The 17,200-nt window shown below is 38.5% G+C and overlaps 1 protein-coding gene across 2 annotated transcripts in view; it reads right to left on the reverse strand.

Annotated features, from left to right (window-relative positions):
- Positions 1-23: 23 nt before the first annotated feature.
- Positions 24-17,200, reverse strand: part of LOC140950278 (fibroblast growth factor receptor 2-like) — a 43,735-nt gene continuing 26,558 nt past the window's right edge. For both annotated transcript variants that reach the window (XM_073399497.1, XM_073399498.1), the window contains 15 exons: positions 15,177-15,431; positions 14,788-15,072; positions 13,426-13,464; positions 12,926-13,045; positions 12,200-12,245; positions 12,053-12,113; positions 10,883-11,132; positions 9,311-9,421; positions 8,434-8,624; positions 6,058-6,180; positions 4,509-4,579; positions 3,873-3,913; positions 3,292-3,388; positions 2,274-2,373; positions 24-2,054 (listed from right to left, as the gene is read on the reverse strand). In XM_073399497.1, coding sequence (XP_073255598.1) covers positions 1,992-2,054; positions 2,274-2,373; positions 3,292-3,388; positions 3,873-3,913; positions 4,509-4,579; positions 6,058-6,180; positions 8,434-8,624; positions 9,311-9,421; positions 10,883-11,132; positions 12,053-12,113; positions 12,200-12,245; positions 12,926-13,045; positions 13,426-13,464; positions 14,788-15,072; positions 15,177-15,431 — 1,853 coding nt within the window. In that variant the 3' untranslated portion in view covers positions 24-1,991. The remainder of the gene's footprint in view (positions 2,055-2,273; positions 2,374-3,291; positions 3,389-3,872; positions 3,914-4,508; positions 4,580-6,057; positions 6,181-8,433; positions 8,625-9,310; positions 9,422-10,882; positions 11,133-12,052; positions 12,114-12,199; positions 12,246-12,925; positions 13,046-13,425; positions 13,465-14,787; positions 15,073-15,176; positions 15,432-17,200) is intronic.

A 17,200-nucleotide genomic window follows, 5' to 3' on the forward strand; every position in this document is an offset into this window, starting at 1 on the left:
AAGACGAGAAGGGAACACAGGAATCAAAAGCAATCACAGCTTTATTCATTTATTTTTTCTAAATTTAAAGCTAAAAAAGGAGTGCAAAATTGGGGGCAAAAAATCCCCATGCAGCTTAGGGTCAAGTGACCGATCCCAGAATTATGGGATACAACCTACTGAGATGGAAAGAGCATAAAACAGTATTAGGTCTGCCACCTGTGACATTGAGATTTTATTGTGACTTAACGAACTATACTATCTGTTAAAATGCCGTCCGGCAATTCTTTTTAAAAACACAACACCCATAAAGCCTTAGACTTATGTGTCAATCTCCTCAAAAAGTAGGTTTTATGCTTTCGTTACCTCCTTTTTTTAGTTGTATCCACAAACTTCACTTGAAGCAGGTCACGTGGTTATGAGTTGCAGGGAGCCTACCTTTCCTAGTTGTCATATTAAATATACGCATTACGCAAAATGTTAGCTCTTACAAGAACATACTTTGTTAAAGCATAAGCATTTTCATCTTTGTATAAAGCTCCATGGAGACACAAACTACTACGAAGCTCATCCGATTTTATAAGATAACTTATATATAACAGCCAGGGACCCAAATAGCAGTATCACTACAGCCCCAAGGATGGGATAGTAGCCATTAGAGAGCTTAAGATTCTAAGACGAGAACGACTACGAGTGCGAGATTTTCTCAACAGTAAGTAGTGCTCTTGCGTGAGGCAGCGTCATTTTGGCGGGAAAACGTAGTAGCCGTCGTCATTCTACCGCGAGTTTTAGCGCGGAGAGTTTCGTAGTGGCGGGAACAAGTTATCAAATGTAAGAAGTTTTTGCAGTGTGCAATCGGGAGAGGTCTTAACCTCCTTCAATAACGACGACAGTGCTAGCTTTTCTGGTGAAAAAAAGTACAGTGAAGAATTCCGGGGTGTCTATTTTATGACAATACGCGAAAAAACTTTAATCAAATCTCGTACTCGTAGTCGCTCTCGTCCTGGAATCTAAAGGTATCTTTCTTATTAACGGCTAGGTGCGCAAATTAATAAACCGTTTTCCTGGCTAAGTCAGATATCCACAGTCAACTAAGGTTTTCTAATAATAATAATAATTTATTTTTAAGAAGCTTGTTCCAGATACATCGATGTTTTTGTTATTTTCTGTTTTGCTTCTTTTCTTGTCTTTCCCTTTGCTTAGTTTTGCCTTTTTTCTTTGTAATTTACAAATCATAGACTTATAAGATACCTCCCCTTTGGGCGAAAATATTTACTCTTTAATTTAAATGACAAAAATAATTTAAAATTCAATCTGGAAAATTTATTTTTATATTACTTTGTTTCTATCTAAATCACCCAATTTCTATACGCAACTCATGGACTTTATTTCGGTCCGAGATTTGGAAAGCTAACTACATTCGTACTAATTTACAGTTTAAATGGTCAAGACCCCACTTCCCTCTCTCTTTAAGAAGCTTAGGGTGTCAGTACAATACCGACTAGCGTTAAGGTCGGGGTCCACTGTTTTGTTTTTGTTTACGTAGAGATACTAAACCTTCGTAAGCAACATTAAGACCTGTCTCAACTCAACCAAGTAAGTGAGGTACACAGGGGCAAACGGCTGCTACTATTCAAGCTTTTCTCATTGCTGGTTTCTGAATCACTACTTGAGACAGAGAACGTTTCTTGACACCAAACATAAGTCAACTCAGCCGAAAGGAATATGAGAGAAAGTTCTGCCTTTTACTGAGCATAAGTTGAGAGAGGTCTTTAATAAGAGGCCCAAGGGTGCTCAGCACAATTTGACTGACATAAAAGTTTGGTTTACTCAGTCGTATAATGGTATGCGATTTACCCGTTGACTGGCTTGTGGATCTAAAACAACAGCAAATATGTATAGCGTGAGACATGGACCAGTGACTAATTATTACTAAATATTAACCGTTCGCTCGACGTTTTAGGTGGGATTTAGCTTAATGGCTGGTAAGCATCCCTAGTGAACTCTAGCTGCTAGTCCCATTCTTCCACATTTCCATACAAGTTTTCATCGTAGACGTTCATGTAAATAACCTCCTAAAAATAAGACAAAGAGGAAAAAATCCTTTCAGTTCCAATTTTTATATTCATACCTAAATAGGTTCCGGTACGAGACTGGCGAGTTTCCAAATTCTTCAATTGTTTTTGATATTGATTACCTAACGACTTTTCTAACAGGGATGTCAAATAAGTAAATTAAAAAATAATTAATTAATTAATGAAAGCACACACATGTAAGTAACAAGTTGTAACTACCTTATGACATTGTTGTAATCTTTTGATCGTCTTGCCTATTGAATCAAAGGATGGTCGGCGCTCAGGCTCGCTTACCCAGCACTGGCACATAAGAGCATAGCTAGAGTGAAAAAATAAAAATAAATAAATAAGTTGGCAGACTGCAATGAAGATGGATTGCAGTTTCCATTAACAAAAAACAATTAATATCGTTAAAGACTCTCGAGAAAGGGTGCCGGCAAACGCCCTTAATGGCAGTTTGTAGTAAAAAGATTGAACGTTTACACTAAAAGTGAAATGAGAACTAGCCTGCGAAAACATCCGTTTCTCCTCGCTCTTCGCCACTGGGGCCGTTTCGCGAGGAGGAACGTCTGCGACTCAGCGACAGAAAGTCCATACTGATGACGTAAAATCTGTCCGGAATCCGGTCAGAAGCGCTGATTGGTCGACGGAGTAGTTACGTTGTTTTAGCTATTATTTACGAATGACAGACAAAAGACAAAAGGCCACAAAGGTCAAACGTAAACGCGAAGAATCTCGAGTAAAACAGTCAATATTTGTGGAATATACTCTTCTCTAGAAGAAGCGTTTGAGTTTTGCTGAAGCTCGTTGGCAGATGAACACAACACTTTACCAAAATCGACAAGAAGACACGTAAAAACTGAACAAATTTGTATTTGGAACCCCATGACTACCGGACTATTTTGTAAACATTGATTTGCGTCATCAGTATGGATTTTCTGCCGCTGAGTCACAGACGTTCCTCCGCGCGAAACGTCCCCAGCGGCGAAGAGCGAGGAGAAAGGGATGTTTTCGCGGGCTAAATGAGAACATGAAATTGAAAATTAATTCAATCGCAAAAAATGGAGTACCTTGAAATAAATAAAAATAATTAACAATTGAAGCAATGACAGGTAGATAACAAAAATAAGCAACAAGTACAAAACAATAACAATCCAATCCAAATGCTAATTATGACAATAGAAACAACAACATTAAGCCCGTCGGCTGGCAATAAACAAATGAACGTTGTACTTACATATCATCATCCAAGTGGGCAGGCTTCGGCATTCTGTAGTTCTCTTTTAGCAGATACGGAAGACGATGTGCCTGGAGATTGGGATATGGCTTACCACCTAAAAAACATGCATACTTTATAAATGGGCTCTACAAAGGTTTTGAAAGTGTCGATTGAGTATTTCAAATACCATCATCTCAATTCAGGTAATTGATTTCGATTATAAACGCCTATACCAAAAGAGTCTTTCTTCCGCTTGCCCGATAACTATCCAGGGAAAAGAAAAATTTGCGTGGAAAGAGTAGCAGGTAGATTTTTCCCCAAAATGATTAGTAGGTTTTTTAAATAGAACTTTGCCAAGATTGGTCAGAATTTCGAAACAGCGTTATCCCTACAACGGATCTATGCATCCTAATTCGTTGCTCACCAACTTAATCACTTGAACTGAAAGCTAACTCGGTTCATAAATACAGATTTGCATTGTTGACCATTTGACCCTATCCATAGGGGCTAAAGTGTCTAAAAATGTAGAACTGAACATGTGAACGACAAATATAATCTTAAAACTACAACGGTTAAAAGAAGGTGACATGCGATCTTACCTATCGTAAAAATTTCGTACAGCACAATGCCATAACTCCAGCTAAAAGAAAATGCATGAAACAGACAAGGCAATTAACAAACACTTGAAGCCCTTAACACTGAGCCCTGTGCGCCAGCAAATTAATTTAAGAGCACAAAAGGAATTCTGACTGGTAGGCTTTGCTGTGTTTTCAGTAAACAGGCCCTTCAGGTGGTTCGATTTGATTTTCAGGGCCAATACCTTCCAACTTAGACCATGAACTCTGTCGGCATTCACAAGGATATGGAAAAACGATTACAGCAGTATGAAAATTTATTATGAGCAATGTTATGTTAACATCGGAGTCGTCGTAGCAACGAAATGACGTCATTATCTATTTTACTTTCAGCCGTATTTGGAATTTTCTTTTTACACAATCACTTACGAGTGCTTACGAGAGCTTGATCCTACAATAACTGCCTCAATGTTCGTGATGTTTGAACAACATCTGTGAGAGCATTTTGGAGATGCTTCGTTGAAGTTTTTATGCCTCCAATTGTTATCACTTTTTGAAAACTTTAGAAATGAGTTCTTAATTTAAAAAAAAAAAAAATGAAAAGTTTAAAATTAATTTGGCGAACATTTGGAGTATTAAACTGTGAAGAGAAAAACTTACACATCACTCGCTGAAGTACATAATCCGTAGAGCAGCGACTCCATTGCGGTCCACTTCACTGGCAAGCGGCTCTACGATATTCAATTTTTAGTACATTAAAGTTACCGACAATTAATTAAAATACAATACCATTGTAATCGTTCAATGGAATGAAGTATCGGTTTGTTAACAAGAAGTACGTTTATCGCAACACCTCGCGACGCTGTGAGAGGGCAGAAGTATGAATAAACTGAAACCAGCCAATATGTAAAAAAATATGGTTAAAACAAACAAACAAACAAGCAAACAAACAAAAACAAAAACAACACGACCAAAAAAAGAGAGCGCCGCGTGACCAAATGCTCAATGGCTATGTTAAATCAAGTTATTATCTTTAACGCTCTTCCCGTGAAATTCTGCCGGTAGACGCTGTTTGAAGCTGGTGGAGCTGCAGGGTTTTGCCGATAAAGCCGTAATTTACTGCGCTTTTTGAAAACACGCGAATTCTGAAGTTCAAACGCCAACTGACACTCACCTTAGCGGTCCTCTTACGAAACTGTAGTTTACTTTAACAGGTTGAAAAGGTCATGGTTTGTGATTGGTGGATTTCGATCAGTTTTGTCTGTTTCTGTATTTCAGGGTCCGTTGCTTGTGATCGTATTTATGATTGACGGCAGGGAAAAACGCAGCTGGGAAGGCGGCTTTTGAACTTCAGAGTTCGCGTGTTTTTGAAAAGTGCGGTAACTGATTTCATCGCATTTGAAGAACATATTCCCGACAAAGTCGATAACTATCTCGCAAAACCGTTGCGAAGTCTCTCGGTTAGTTGCTGACGGCGTTGAACAGTTTTCAATTCCTCGCATTTGCATGAAGAGAATCGGTCGAGGTACACCAACAGTAAACATATTTTTTCCACAGAGGATGAATAAACATGTCAACCTTTTATGAATAAAACACGATATAGCACCCAGTGGAAGTTGTGCAGCTTGAAAACCTCAATGCAACTCGACGTCATGGGGAGACAACTACCCACGGACGTAGAGGGACTACCAACCGGAAGTCAAGATACATAAATATATATGTTGTGGTTCAATTTTATCCTTGGTTTAAATTTAATTTCCTTTGTTTTGGGGTATAATTATGTATGATTATGAGTTTGAAACAAAGGAAAACTAAATTTAAACCAAGAAAAAAATTGAACCACAACATACAGCCAACTCGTGTTTCTACCCCGCTGTGCGTTCCACGCACGTTCCACGCGCAAAGCGAGTTTCGACAAAATTCATAGTATTAACTCGCTCCTCGAGGAATAAGCAAAATATAAGAATCGCAAAATTTCTGATTGAACTGGAGAGGAGGTCAAGGGACATTATACCGCTGTGTTTGCTTGAAATAATAACGATTTGAACTTAATAAATGTGTTGTAAGTTACTAAGGCCCTGTTTAGTATTTACATCAGTTGTTGTTGTTTTTAGTTATTACTTACTGTTCATCGAAGGTTGTTAAAGTTTACTATGAGAACTTTGAACAATACTGTCCATTTAATTTTAAGTCAGCATTCTCAACCTACCTTGGTCCGTTTCTGATAAATATCAGTTTGTTGCACATCTCTCGCCATTCCAAAATCTGTTATTTTACAAATTTCTTCTTCACCTACAAGCACATTTCTTGCTGCTAAATCTCGGTGAATAATCTGCAGAAAAAAAGTACATTATACACTTAATGTCAGTTCCCGATGGAAACAGTTAGTTTTGTTTTCGCGAGAGTCCTGATGTTTCCCTCGACTTCGTCTCAGGAAACTCACAGGACTCGAGGGAAAACAAAACTAACTGGTTTCCCGAGGGACCTGTCATTTTAAAGCGTTTTGTTATATTTCTAGACTTTCACTTCAACAGCAACAAAAGAATTACCGGAGCGAACCAAAACAGTCGACTCAGTATTTATAACAACACAAATTTAATTGTCAAAACCACTGTACGAATGATTAACAGAGTACTTTCGTTTTATTACCTGCATCATTTTCCTCCACTAGCTAATTTGTTTCTTCTGGGAATTTCTGGGATAACTTTAAAAATCGTTGCTTTTTAGCTTGAGGCTTCGTGTTTGTGTTGTTGTGTTCATTCGCCAAAAAGAAAACTGGCAGGACCTGGCAGTGTTTTCCCGCCTTCTGTCACGCCATATTCCACCATGCTTTGATCACGTGCTTTAATGTAGCCCGAGCGGGGTACATTGCTTAATGTATCACGATCGGGATACATTTGATTTTAGTCAAGCCACGTGACCAAGAATTAACCAATGGCAGTCCCTGTTTAGTTGAGTGAAATCTGTTCGGTCATCATAGGGCAACTTGAGTGTTTTCGAAATTACACGTGCTTCAGTTTTATTTCCCGAAAATTTTAGATGCAATTTAAAGCTTTACGACGGTAAGAATTTCTCTGATTCCTCTCTCTATCGCATTTTCGAATCAGAAAATTTTAGGTTTTCTTTTACTTCGGAAAACAGCTTAACCTGGGGAGTGAAATGCGAAAAATTTGACTTTGGAAAATTGCCAGGAATTTATAAGATAAGCTTCGAAAAACGGTCATCCGGAAATTTTTAGTCTTCCTCAAGCTATAGAAAATTCTAGGCAACTTTGCCTCTCCGAACAGATATTTAACAGAAAACAGTAACAAGGTGCCCTTGAAAAAAGTAAATAACCACCACAGGAAGGTACAGTAAGTTGCTGAAAGTTTAGTGGACGGAACAGACGGAGCCTACCTATCAAGCACCGAAGCTGATGAGAGGAATTACTAATCTGCCACATCGTTGCTAACCTACAGTACAGCCTACATAACATCCGCTCATCACAAATACTTGTTTTTGCATGCATGCACCGGCCTGGTTCGACAGAGCAACTCGTCAGCCTCATATCGAGCTAGACATGTCCCTGCGCCAACGTTGAAACGAATAATGCAATAAAAATAACTGCATTTGACAATCACGACCTTTTAACCCCGCAGTGAGTTTGGGTCAAACGTTCACATTTCGTAACTAAATTACATGCACATGGTGTTTATGCCGAATTTATACACACACTCAGTGATCTTGGTGAATTAAGCAATCTGATTGGTTCGCTATTTCAGACTATTCCACCTAGCGAGTAGGTAATGTGTCAGCTCGGGGTTTTTCCCATTTTTTAAGAGAACGATCTTTAAAAGATCAACAAAATCCTAGGGTTGACTTTTTTAAGGCAAGAGAAGACTTCGAAGGATTCAAAACGGCGTTTTTCTATTTACTGTAGGCGAGTTTTGTTCTCGATGGGTTGTTTACAACCGTAGAAGAGGCCGTTTCGTGGACTCAGCGTTTCCTAATAAGAAAAATTTGGCCCAAAAGTCGAATTAAGTCTATGACAAACAAATTTGAAAGCAAATGTTTCCAGAAAATTCTACGTTTCAAGTAAATAGGAAAAAGAATGCGACATGAAGACAACGTCTTACCTCGTGCAAGCGAGCCGCTATTTTTGTCAGCACTTCACGCGAAGAACGACACAGCAAACGCTGAACAAATCTTATTGGCTATAGACTTGGCGAGCCAAAAGGGAACAACAGAGCTCTACTTTTCTTCTCGGGTAAGGCAACCATTCAAACTTTAAACGGTTCCATTTGAGCCATTACGCTGTTACGTTGTTTGCGAAGTGATAAACTTAATTTTGAAAAATCTACAAAGATCTATTTATAAACTTTTGCGTGATTTGATCCGTCAATCAAATCGTACTTTTTAATGGTTTCTCCTCTGATTTTTTTTGAGACCACTTTGTGTGTATATACTAAAACAATTATTCTTTTCAGTCTCGGTGAATAGTGGCCTTAATTACAACAACCACTCTTCACCTCGAGTTTAAAGAAAAATGGTTAAATAGTTAAGGTTCTCATAACCAGTACAACAGAGCGCTTGGGTCTTTTGGTACCTTGTTGGCTGCAAGAAATGCCATGCCATCAGCTATTTCCCGCGCAAACCTAAGAAGCTGCTGTGATGTGAGTGAACTTGACGGTTTCACATCCGGGTCTTTGTAGTATTTGTCATCAAGGCCTCGGCTTCTTCTCAGGAATCCCAGGAGATCTCCGTAAGGTATGTATTCAAACAACACCATAATTGGGTCTAAAAAAAGAGCAGAGAAAGCGGGGATTTTCATCTTTTAAAGACGCGAGATGCACAAGGTCCATAACCAAGATGTTGGTAATGATGAGTTCATTATTATGTCTAATTTTAGTGAACGTATCTTAATCGGTTTTAAAGTTATAGAGCCACCACCGGTCGTAGGAAGATTATAAGGTTAGGATACCGGGATTTAGATGCTGTAAGGATGCACTCTTAGTAGGATAAATATGTTGCATAGCTACAAGCACAGCTTGAAATTTGATGATTTTTTATGTGGACTGCGTGCATGATCATAAAAATTGGCAGGTATTGGATTCAATAATGTCACAAATTTTGAAAAGAATGACGACTTGTCATATAATGACTATCCGATACAAAAGAGGAGAAACCTATCCATACGGACACAGTTTTCTTTATTTTCCCTTGGTCTCAAAGACATGGAAAGATCCAACTGAAGCAACACGGACACCTCTGTGATGGGCATGTGGCCTTGCCTCTTTGCTGTCTGCATTTAAGAGGTTTGACAGTTTCTTCATAGCTTACACGAAAGACACAATATTTGATTGAAAGTCATTGGACGATGTTCCGAGATTGAGATGTGTCAATCAAGGGGCCGCAACTCGCCTTCCATAAAATAACGCACTTTTAAATCAGTAATAATATCGGGAAAAAAGAGAAAATTTTACCAGAGAGTGTAACGGCACCCATAAGCCTTATGACGTTAGGATGGGGCTGCAGCTGCTTCATCAGTTCATACTCAGCCAAGAGATCTTTCTTGTTAGAGTCCGGGGCTTTTTCTGCCTCGAAAGAGAAAATTAAGACGGAGTCCGTCAGGAAATTAAGTAATTTCAATTTTCAGTGGACAAAAACCTTGTACCAGAGTAATTTAAACAATATCGCAATGCTGTTTACATTTTTCAAGGGCTGTAGATATAATTAGTTACCTGTAAGAACACCAAAGACTATTTCTTATGGGAGCCTGAGAAAATAAATGTCAAGTTTCACAAGAAATTGTGAAAACAGGTAGAATTCTGAAAATTTAATGTGTATAGTGTCATTTCGTGCAATTTGACATTTCTTTTCTCAGACTCTCATGAGAAATTTTCTTTGGTATTATTACAGATAACTAATTACATTTATAGCTCTTGAAAAATGTAAAAAAGAATGCGATATTGTTTAACTTATTCTGTTTCAAGGTTTTTGTCCACTGAAAAGTAAAACTACTCAATTTCCTGGTGGATTCCGTCTTAAAGTGTAAGTAATAATAATTATAATCTCATGTGGCAGAGTTTCCTCTTTTGTTCTCCGTATGGCTCGCCTCTGCGATTCAAGCACTACGACGTTTTACAACTTTTCACTAACATGGAGGAAAAAGGAAGCACACTCCTCGGCTAAAGCAGTACGATTGAATCACACTGTTACGATTTCAGCGCTTCCAAATCATTCTCAAAGTGAAAACAAAGATTATAAACTTTTGACATGGACACTACTGAAAAGAGCGCATTAGAATTAGTTAAACTTGCCAAGTTGAAAGTGAAACGTCTTAAGAGAGCAAAGATATAGCTCCACAAAGTTGCTAAATTTTACCCACGTTGGTATGGTTGGGGTCAAGTTTGTGCCCTTACCATATAGACGCCTGTAAAATGTCGCGACTTTTAAACCTTTAAGCCCTAAGAGTGATCAGCATCAAATTTCTCCTTGTAGAACAGAGTGGTCATGAGAATCACGGACATGATCACTCAAGATGAATTTGCTTAATATTTTATCAAATACTCTCCCTACTTCTGTAGGAAATAAATAGGGGCAACAAATGAGAATTCAAATTTTGATTTCAGGGTGAGAAGGGTTAAGAAGATATATCTTCGTTAGTTTTCAACAAATCACTTTCCAGCGGAATCGATGGATTTTCCTTAATTTGTCCATGTAAAAAGTTACAAAAAAAAAGGGGGTGGAAAGATTAATTAGAGTATGTGGAACTTATGATTTCATTCCTGAATAGGACTGATGTTGACAGCGACTGACATGGTCACGATCAGATCTAGAGCCAAAGTGAGCTGTGCCTCTTCAGATGGGTCGGTTTAATGCCATCAACTGACAGGGTACAACTCAATTTGGTTCTGAAGATGAATACCGCCCAGGTTGTAACGCCAGTCATTATCAATGACAATTATATTCAGGCCTGCACTCACCCGAACGATTACTTCTAAGATGAACACAGGGTTCAAACCACTAAAAGAAAAGATGTTAACTTAATATACCTTTTGGAATTTTCACTGCCACGGTCCCAAGTCCTTCAGCGAACGCTTTAGCCACGACACAGAATGCACCTTTGCCTACATATTTCTGAATATGAACTTTGTCCCGTTGAAATTCCCAGCCAGATGATTTTTCATCTTCGATAGAGGACGAGGCATTAGTGTATATGGCGAGTGATGAAGGGTTTGGTGCCGCAAGCTCACTCTCTCTTGGTCGAGTTCCGTTTCGTTTCGGAATTCTTGGAGGAGGCACCTGTTGTCAATGGAAGTTTTAGTTCTTCGATTTGGAGGATACCGAAAAGTAAGGTACCTGGATACAGTCAACGTCTTGTGGAGGACAGGAAACCAAGGAAACTCAGAAGAATATTAACAGGCCCTAGCTACAATCATGGAAAAAGGTCTCAAAACAAATTTGCAATTGTGGCGCCTTCTTTTAAACTAATCATACCAATTTCCTCCTCTCCCCCTCCACTTCACATATAAGGATGAACCCGTGTATCTTAAACTTTGTATAGGGTGGGGGAGAGGGTTAACTGCAAGGCATTTTCGGAAAAAAAAAAGTACTCTTGAAAAATACATGTTGTTAAGATTATTGTATGACTATCCCAAGGTAAGCAGCCCAGGTGATGCATTTGACTTGAAAATTTGTTTTCCGATCAATGTCCCCATATCAGTCCATGGTTCCAACGCCCCCTAACGCAGAGCATTGATGGGTGTATAATATCTGAATCCGACACGCGTGCTCTTCATATTGCCTAGGCCTTAGTCTTAGTACCCAGGGAACCCTGGAAACGAGGTTGCAACTGATATGCACTAGAATGAAGTAAATAAATGCTCAAAAATTACGAACACAGGCACTGTACAAGGAAACCTGGCTGAATCTGAATCAAACTTCATAAACTGTAACAGAACTTATACGTAATTCAAAAGATAATTTATTTCTGAAAAAAAAAATCAAATAAATAAATAAACACACAATGTCCTGGAAATTATCAGAAGTAACTGCCTAAGCGCTGTAATGGTACATCAACCACAATGCAATAAAAAAAAGTTCCAGAGAGAGGTAGTATCGTGAATGTGTCAAGCAAAAAAATTGAAAGGAGAATAATTTTCCATGCGCACACTCAGTTACTATATATATTGGTTAAAGCTATAACAACAAAACGTCCCTACCGCGTTGTAAGTGTTGTGTTGCATAGTGCTTGGAGAGGCCGCAGACGTCTTTGCCGAGAAACTGCGTAAAAAAAAATGTAACAAAATTTTAGAGACACGTGAAACGGACGCACCCTTTCAATGCTAAGATAGACAAACACTACTCACTTGGCTTGAAGCTCGCGCAAATCAACTAGCGGTTGCATTGCTTGAGCTGAAGAAGGAATAAATAATACAAATGAAAAAGTCAACAAAGTTGATATGACTCTCGTTTAATTCCAGTTGAGGCTTGAAAAAAGTCACCCATTAGTGACAAGCTAGAACTAACCTTTTACAAGTTCTTATACACATAACTGAGACAAAGCAATGGTGTACCAAATTTTCCTTCCGTAAAAAAAAAAAAAAAAAAAAAAGACTTGTCCCATGATTTCTTTTATTGATGAAAACAGCCGAGGGCCAAAACCTTAGTAAGCCTAATAAACACAGATTGAGGTAGGCTTTTGAAAAAGGATGCTTGCCTTATACCAGCCACAAGGTTTCTGTCGGGGGGTTGACGAGCTAGACTCGGTGCACTTGAAACCAAGAAGACCGCACCGGTAAGGGTAGGTGCTCGATTCCGACGATCTTACTGAAAAATAAGGGACTGTGAACAGTCTAGTCAGAACGGGTATTAGTTTGATCCCTCCCTTCCGCTATAATTTCAGTTCGACGATCTTACAATACGAGGCGCAGAGGTTTTCCAGCCATTTTGCCTTGATGAACTTGAGCTCAAGTCTGTCACGCTAGTATGCCAATTGCATAAAGAGATAAGCACGAACGTTACCTCACACATTAGAGCGGCCGGTCCTAAACATTAGATAAAAGCCTGCTGAAATACATTGGAAGCACGCTTACCTCTCCTGCGTCTCCTTCTTGTCTTAAAACAGAAGGCCGCTATGACGATAATGAGCAGAAATCCGACGCCACCGGTGATGGCAGAGATCAATACTACTGGTATTTCCGTGTGGTCTATTTCTGAAAGAGTACAACTGATCAACAAACGATCGAGAGTCTTTCCTTTTTTTATCCCTTCCAATGTTTACAGCAATACTTAATACATAATACATAGCAAAATTTATGTCCCTTGCTAAGTACAAATTGTATAAAAGCTGTAAATAGAATAAGAAGGGAAAACAAAGCTACGAGCAAACTCTTATTCAGGAGATTCAAGAGGCGTGAAAATACACGTCTAATTTTTGATTACTCTGTTGATCAGCGAGTGCTAGCTCACGATGATCATTAAGGCAAAGCAGTCAAATTCTAGAATAAATTATTTTTAATTTCAAGTAGGCGAGTCCGTCGTAGTTCAGTATCAGTTCGGTATTTTTTGGACTTTTAGTATCCGGATACCTTACCAGTCGTCGCAGTGTGTGTCGATAAAGACGGTGTTGGCTCTAGATAGAAAAGGACAAGTCTCAGTTAGCTGGTAACATATTCATATTTAGGTACCTAAACATCAATCAATCACAATGCCAGTTTCCTTTGCTCGCTATGTGAAATTCCAACTTTACTAATGCTAAAGGCAATCATAAACCTTTATCAGTTAAAATACCCCCACAAATGCGACCAGCGTGCGTTGGGTCGGAATACGCTTCTAGTGACCAGGTAGCAAGACTAATGAGACTTTTTTTAGGAGAGGGAATAGTGAGCGTCTTTACATTTATAGGACAAAATAATGTGGTTGCAAATACTTGGTGGAGGTATCAACGGTTCCATTGTACACGAATTCCATATATGCTCGAGTTCTAGCCTCAAAAGTTGTAAATATATGAATGAAAATGCAATCTCAACAGGAAGAAGCATCACTAAAGCATAGGAAAGGCCAAACATACGAACAAATTAAACTAGCAAAGAAAAAAAAAGAATATTTCTTTTTACTTGTTTTAACCCTTTAAGTCCCAATAGTAACCAACATCAATTTTCTCCTAACAATATCCATACATTGTCAAGAGATTAGGTTATGAGAATTAATAAAATGATCACTTAAGAGAAAATGCTTTGATCTTTTATCAACTTCTCTTAACTTATCCTTACAAGGAAATGTATAGAGACCAGTTTGAAGAATTTGTATATGGAATGAATATTGGGGCTTAAAGGGTTAAAAGAGTTGATTCACTACTAACTGGAATGCAGAATGCTTTGCGGCTTTCAAAGTAATTTGAGATATAATAGCTCCTGCGACCACCATTTTGTGCTATTGAGGAGTATAAATAATACTCTGTGCATGTACATATTGGATTAAAATTGCTTTCACGATAATGTCCGCTAATTTTTAAAAAAAGAGTTTACCACTTTCAAAAAGTTTCGGGGAAATCCGCTTGGAAGGTAAATGGGTCCCCTACTCTTTACAAACAGTGTCTGGGTTCTTTAACTATCATTATGCCAAATTTCATGCTTTTAACAGAAAGTGAACAATTCAAACAGATATCTGCTCTACTATGAAAGGAATTTTCGGTTAGATCAAATTCCCCACCTTATACCTTCATGCTATATTTTTTTGTGCAGAGGGATTGGGGGAAAGGGGTGCATTGTGGAAAATCCCAGTTAAAAATACTGCTGATCGTTTCTTGTGCTAAATGCTAAATGTTAAATTGCCTATTTTTATGCATAACGGTATAGAGGCTTAAAAAAGCGCAGTCGGCAGACCAATTAACCTCTATTATGGGGGTCCTATTTTAAGAACTAAACAGCTTTATTATTGTAATACTTCTCCCTACCTGGTGGAGTAGTGAAATTTTTTGATAAACTCTTTGCCCCCTTTCCTTGATCGTTTTCTGCCACTACAGAGAAATTATAGGACTTGTCCCACTTCAGCGTAAAATTGTGGTTAGTAAAATTGCCCACATCATTTTCACTGGAATTGCCGCCTGCTTCCACAATCCAAACCCAATAACGAAAGATAGGTCTGCCTCTTTCATCTGGTTGGCTCCAATATAGGACAAAGGAACGGTTGTTTAAATGTCCTTGCTTGTTTTTTATTTCTGGACGACCTGGAGGAAAGGCTGCACGAACAAAGAAACAGTGTAGAAAAAGGAAATTAAGGTTCCTTGCCTACTTTTAAACTAGGGACACTCCACGAGACACTTTTTTTAAAATCCATTTTTACCTGTTCTATTAACATGCACTTTGAAGGAGTCATTTCCAAGGATATTTCTCGATAAACAAGTGTAGATGCCAAAATCTGACTCACTTTGAGGCTTAATATTTCCAGTTGTACTCCCGTTGAATAGCAACCGATCATCTTTCAACCAAATGATTTCTGGTTGTGGATTTCCTGTTGCCTGACAAGTCAATATCGACGAGTGATTAAGCCACGAATCGATTTTCTTGTCACGACCAGTCTTGTTTATCATAGGTCTATCTGGAAAAGTAAGGTAAAAGAAGATTCCTTTCGTTTTTTTTTTGGTCGTTAGTGATCAGTGGCACCCCTTATTTCATTTTACTTATTTATACTTTTTATTGATCACGGGTATCAAGAGGAGCCCGCAATCCTAGTCTTTACGTTGCCATCACGCGTATTTGTTTGGACTTCGACTAAGAATAAACGGAATGCACAGAACGCAGACTAATCACGCGCGTTTGGACCATCAGTCACTCGTAATATGATCCCGCGGGTTCACGCAAAGCACAGCGATGGAGCAAGGGTGTTTTGACGCCGCGCCCCGTAACCTTTGGTTATTACTAGTTAATGTTTTTGCCGTCGACAGGTTGATATTAAGAATGTTCGACACGAAGGTAGCTAGCACAAGTTTTAACTTCCACTAAGAATGAATGAAATGCATAGAACGCAATCTGATCATGCACGTTTTTGGCCTTCAATATATCAACAGCCTTAGAGCAAGAGTTTTTTGGCCTTCAACCAGACGCCCGAAACTCGGCCTTAATCACTAACCTGATTACCAACTGTAGTGTATTCATTTATTCTTATTCTTATTTATTTTTATTTATATATTTATTTTTGCCGAAGAGCCATTTTTAGACAGCTGATCCCATTCGGCCTCGCAGATCGTTAAGACCAAACATAACGGTTTGGTGTGATTAACTGAGTTGAAAAAGCAAATGTACAACAATGTTACAAGGTATAAGAGCTGACACTTAAAGCGCTAGCGATCATTTTTTTACAATAACTGAATTATATCTCGCACGCTGATTGGCTAATTTTCATTATCAATAAGAGGGCAGACACATAAAATTTTAATTGGTGCAAGACGCGGTCATTTGCCGAACGAATGCCAAACTTCGGTGTTTTTGCTTAGTTCAGTCATCGGGAGCTAAAATGGTCGGACATCTACGCATATCAATGAGCCATTGAGGCGGACTAATCAGGCAATGTAGAAGACGCACTTTCTGTTCTCTGAGAAAAATAGCCAGACAGCTCTGATGCAAGACTGGCATCTGTTTGGATTCCCTGCAAAAAGCTTAAGCAAAAGAAACTAAACACGTCACTTAGTTTCCAAAAGCGGAGACGACTTGCTAGAAGTTGTACAGTTTCAAAACTGCGCTTTAGAAAAGCTTTTAATATGCGTATAAAGCTTTAAAATTAGCTTAAAGATGATCTCATTCTTGTTTGAAGTTTGCGAAACAATGTCATTCCTAATTTATGCAGGACAGCGAAGTGACTCAACCTGTCAAATTTTTAGCCAATGAAACTCCGTTACTTGTCATACATACATACATACTTTATTGTTACCTCCCAAAGGGGCTTTTCAGGAACAATGATTATTTAAGAGCGTTAGTTTTGAACGGCCTGCAATTTTCTAACATTTTTATTTGTGATATTTGCCCAAACATTCGAACAGTAGTACATTTTGCTGAAGACAGAGGCATGTATTACGGTTAACAACCTATTTTTGTCTAAGCAATGATTGACCCGGTTAATTTGCGCTAGGCGTGCTATACATTCCGACACTGTGGTCGTTATATGGTTTTCTCAAACTCATTAATAATTCATTAAGAAAATACAAAGGAAATTAATGTTTAATGAGTGTTTGGAAATCGGATGAAACATTGCTTAGTATTTGCATCCTTAATTTCTCCTTCAAAAATGATTTTGTTTGAGAAGAAATATCAAACATTCGACACAGTGTTTCATCACCAGATGAAACACCTCGAAGTTCGTCAAAAATACTC

The sequence above is a fragment of the Porites lutea genome, chromosome 10 (genome assembly GCF_958299795.1).
Source record: "Porites lutea chromosome 10, jaPorLute2.1, whole genome shotgun sequence".
NCBI classification, from domain to species: domain Eukaryota; kingdom Metazoa; phylum Cnidaria; class Anthozoa; order Scleractinia; family Poritidae; genus Porites; species Porites lutea.